At 36.7% G+C, this 4185-nt stretch overlaps 1 protein-coding gene across 1 annotated transcript; it reads right to left on the reverse strand.

Annotated features, from left to right (window-relative positions):
- Positions 1084-2054, reverse strand: LOC107609921. Its single transcript, XM_016311981.1, has 2 exons — positions 1422-2054; positions 1084-1314 (listed from the first exon to the last, which is right to left on the reverse strand). The coding sequence occupies exons 1-2, from the start codon at positions 2052-2054 to the stop codon at positions 1084-1086; spliced, it is 864 nt and encodes a 287-aa protein (XP_016167467.1).

The following is a 4185-nucleotide window of genomic DNA, read 5'->3' on the forward strand; positions in this document are numbered from 1 at the left end:
ACTTATTTTTGTTCGTTGGCCCAATTTTGGGCCAAAACCCTTTAGGATTAGCGCTCTAAATTGCACTTTAAAAATTTCTACCTCCCCTAATTATAATTCCTCATTCCTTAATCTTATTTACTCATAATCAATTTCCTCAACTGTAGTACCAGACAGATCTTAGTCGGTACTGCTGGTCAAAATTCTACTGCGCGCTTTTATGCAGAAAACTATGTTTTTCGACTCGGAAAAATTCACTGAATCCAAATATCATATTTAAATTATCAAATTCCAATTGCCAAATCTTCCAAGCATATTCGCTCCTATTTAACTCATTATTTAATTAATTTCGGTTAGACCGGGTATTACAAGTTACAATCCCATAGCTCAACTATTAGTTATCAAATTAAGGAAATGAAAATATAAAATAACTAAAAAAGTAATTATCAAACAGATACTCTTACCAGGTTGAAGTTTTTTTGCAACTCGAAAAGCTTCAGGCCTATCAAAGTTTTCCTTTCGATCTCTATATAAGTGTATTTCTTTCATTGCCTCAGCTGAATCTAAATTATTAACCTTGTAATGCAATGTAACAAGATCAAGTAAACCTTGCATGACATCAGGTGCTTCTTCATAATTTTCATCAAAAAAGCAAGCAGGATTCAAGAAATAAGCCGCTACATGAAGATCTTTTTTCAAATGTTTGTCCCATCTTGCGTTGATAATCTCTATGTAAGGTTGATATGTAGTCTTACAATGTTTGAACATTTCTTTGATTCCATTTTCTGACCTCAGCATACCTTTATAAACAATTTCCAATGATGGTTTATCATCGGCATCTACCAACCTCAGCAATTTGATCAACGGACTCACAATTTTGCATGCAGTAAAACAATCATCCCAAAATTTGTTGTCTAGGATAATTGCACTCACAGCTCTACCATTAGCACTCCTTCCTAATTTGTGTCCAGTAAAGTTTGTATCAACAACCAATGCTTGTAAATCCATTTTGCGCTTGAAGATACTCTTCAATGTGATGAAGACAGTGGCAAAACGAGTTGCACCTGGACGAACAATCTCCTTTCAAGTAGTTCTTTGTCTTAGCTAGGACAAGAACACCGTATGATTATACACAAACACAGTAATCTTTGAAGCACGTGTTGCAAAGTTAGAAATATGTGGCATGCTGCTTATATCCTTTAGAATAAGATTCAAGTAATGAGAAGCACAAGGTGACCAGTGAATATTTTTGAACTTCTTATTAATAAGCCTACCAGCAGCAACATAATTTGCCTCATTATCAGTCACTACATGATCAATATTATCAGGTCTAATCTATTTAATCACCTCCAAAAACAAGTCACACAAGCTTGAAGCATTTTTTTTACCACATTTGAAGCATCTACAGACTTTACAAGGCACAACCCTTTCAAACAATAAACCAAAAAATTAATCAATGTTCTTTGCCTTTGATCTGTCCAACCATCAGCCATGAGGGTACATCCAGTTTCTTTCCAAGCAAACCTATAGCTATCAACAACTATTTGACACGCCCTTTTGAGATCAGCTAATAAGTTAACCATCAGCTTATCATAAGAAGGACCTTTATAACCAGGCCCAATGCCAGCAACACCATCAGACATATCTTGAAAAAATGGTGACATAACCGCATAGAAAGGAATCCTACAATCTAAAAGCCATCTATCCACTCGCTTATCAACTTCATGAAGTGCCTCTTTGTTTTGAAACACACTTTTCATAATTGGTTGACTTTCTGGAGTTGTTCTTGGTACAAACATAGGAGGAATAATGGTTTTTGCTTTCTTTTTGGGATTGCCTCCAATCACCTGCTTAGTTGGTAACTGACTCGGAGTTTGTTGTTCTTCTTGCGTTATTGCTTCGTTAATTGCATCCTCAATCTCATCACTACCCTCTTCATTGAAATTTACTTTTCTTTTACTACTTTCAATTTTCTGAATCTCTTTCAATAAACCTTCCATTTGTTTTTCTACCTCATAAGGGACCTTAGAATATTTCTTAATATCTCCACCTATCTTCGCCAAATACTTTTTCATTCTATTAATTCCCCCGCCCCAAAAGTACTCAGACAAAATAAGCATTGGTAATGCGGTTTTCCATTTATATTTTGTAAAGCAACATATCTCCAAGCAGGATCAGTTTTTCCCCGAACATTAGAAGTATGTGATTGACTTTCGTTAGATCCGGGAGGAAGAGAAGGTTCATTCGAAGCTGAGTTATTCTCAGCATTATTATTCCTAGGTAGTTCTTGGTTGATACTCTCATCCATACCCAAACATTACTAGCAATCTAATAATGGTTTTTTCCAATTACAATATCACAACAACCCACTCCAACCCAATAATCTCAAGTTCACAACAAACAACATCCAAAATTATTCAAAATTATTAACAATTATTCAATAAACAACAAAATTCAGTTCAGTAAACAAAGAAAAATCATTTCAGTAAACAACAATTATTAAACAAAGTTCAAAGTTTAGTTCACAGAGCTTCACATACTTCACACTTTACAGTTCAATATCACTATATTAGTATATCAGACTTCACACTTCAGTGACTTCAGTTCACAGAGCTTCACAGATTCAAACAATTATTCAATCATACTCATTAGGGAGACAAAATCATGCAACAGTTATTCAATCAAACAATCAATTTTTCAAAAAATTACCTGGAAGCTCAAAGACGCCTTCAACAGAGCATGCAAGAGGGAGACAAAGACATCGAGTGGCCAAGACGAGGAGCAATGGTGGAGCACCTTCGAACTGAGTGACCGACAGAGCTAGTGCTGGCGGTGGCGTGGCTACGCAACGGAGGCTTCGACGTTCCCACCGTGGTTGCGCAATGTAAGGGAAGGAAGGTTGTGATGGCTACTTCGCGATGGAGGGGAAGGGAGCGAACCCTTTCGCTACAACGGCGGCATGAGGCGGTGGCTGGACAGATGTGAGGGATGACCAGGAGCTCAATGAGAATGGGAGGGAGCCCTGTTGTGTGAGAGAGGTGTTCTGGACTTTTGAAAGCTGGATTTGGGCATCAGATGGAGTTAAGGATAACTGGCTAAGTGCAGAGGTTGAAATGGCAACATTTGGCTATCCATTCAAAAATCCGGCGGGGTCACGGTATGGTTCAACTGACCGGTTCTTGGCCGGTTCACCGGTTCAACTCTGGTTTTTGAAATCTCCGATTTTGCTATTTGCCCGAGCCATATTTCTTCACGGTTTATGGTTCAACCGGTTCGACCGGCCGATCCGAACCAGTTTTTAGAACCTTGTTTGGGATACAACCAAATCCTGATGTATAAGTTGGATAAAGAGAATACCTCTTTCATTACTCCCAGGGCAAACTACTACTATGTGGGAATGTCTTTTGGATTGAAAAATGCTGAAGCCACATATCAAAATTTAATGAACAAGGTGTTCTCATTTCACCTCGAGAAATTAATGGAGGTCTATGTGGATGATATGCTTGTAAAGACTAAGGAAGAAAATTCTGTTGCCCAACCTTGCAAAAGTGTTCAACATGATGAGATTAAATCCCTGATATAAGGATTATCGTGGGTCTAGAATTTATTAAAAAATAATCTCGTCGAAGTATAGTTCCAAACCGACAAATAACCCTCAATCAAAGTTTAATTTTGGTTGTCACAAGTTCAACCCAATAAAAGTAACCGAAAGTATTGCTCCCGGGTCATTCTCCCTAGGAATTGCAATCAAATACTTAATTATTGGTTGAGTTTCACGGGGTGAGTTGATAAAAATGCAAGAAATTAAATGACAAGAAATTTAAATGACAATAAAGTAAATCAAACAAATAAATATAACAAATACTAAAGAGGCATTCATGGCAAGGATTAAGAATCAAGGTTTTCTATCCTAGTCATTAATTATGACACAATAATTATCGAGAGATATTCCTATTTCGTTATCTCTAACATTAGGAGAAAGTCAAATAAGACTTGTTAATCTCAATCCATAAGTCCTAATCAACTAACTAATTGCATTCGCAAAAGATTACTATCAATGGAAACAATATTAACTAACAACTCTAGATCACCAACATAAGTTGGGTATTAATGACTCAAGATTGCCTAATTTCTCTTTCCAAACCAAGAATGAAAAAATCTACTCTAAGCCTAATCCAAGCATTTTATCAAACACTTGGTGTGCAT

Source organism: Arachis ipaensis, chromosome B01 (assembly GCF_000816755.2).
Source record: "Arachis ipaensis cultivar K30076 chromosome B01, Araip1.1, whole genome shotgun sequence".
Taxonomy (NCBI): domain Eukaryota; kingdom Viridiplantae; phylum Streptophyta; class Magnoliopsida; order Fabales; family Fabaceae; genus Arachis; species Arachis ipaensis.

Excerpts from the sequence above, each read along its gene's own strand:
- LOC107609921 (XM_016311981.1), bottom strand. The coding sequence starts at position 2,054 with ATGAAAAAGTATTTGGCGAAGATAGGTGGAGATATTAAGAAATATTCT. Across the intron at positions 1,315-1,421 it reads GAACATTGATTAATTTTTTG|ATTAGACCTGATAATATTGA; the intron begins GTTTATTGTTTG and ends GTGATTAAATAG.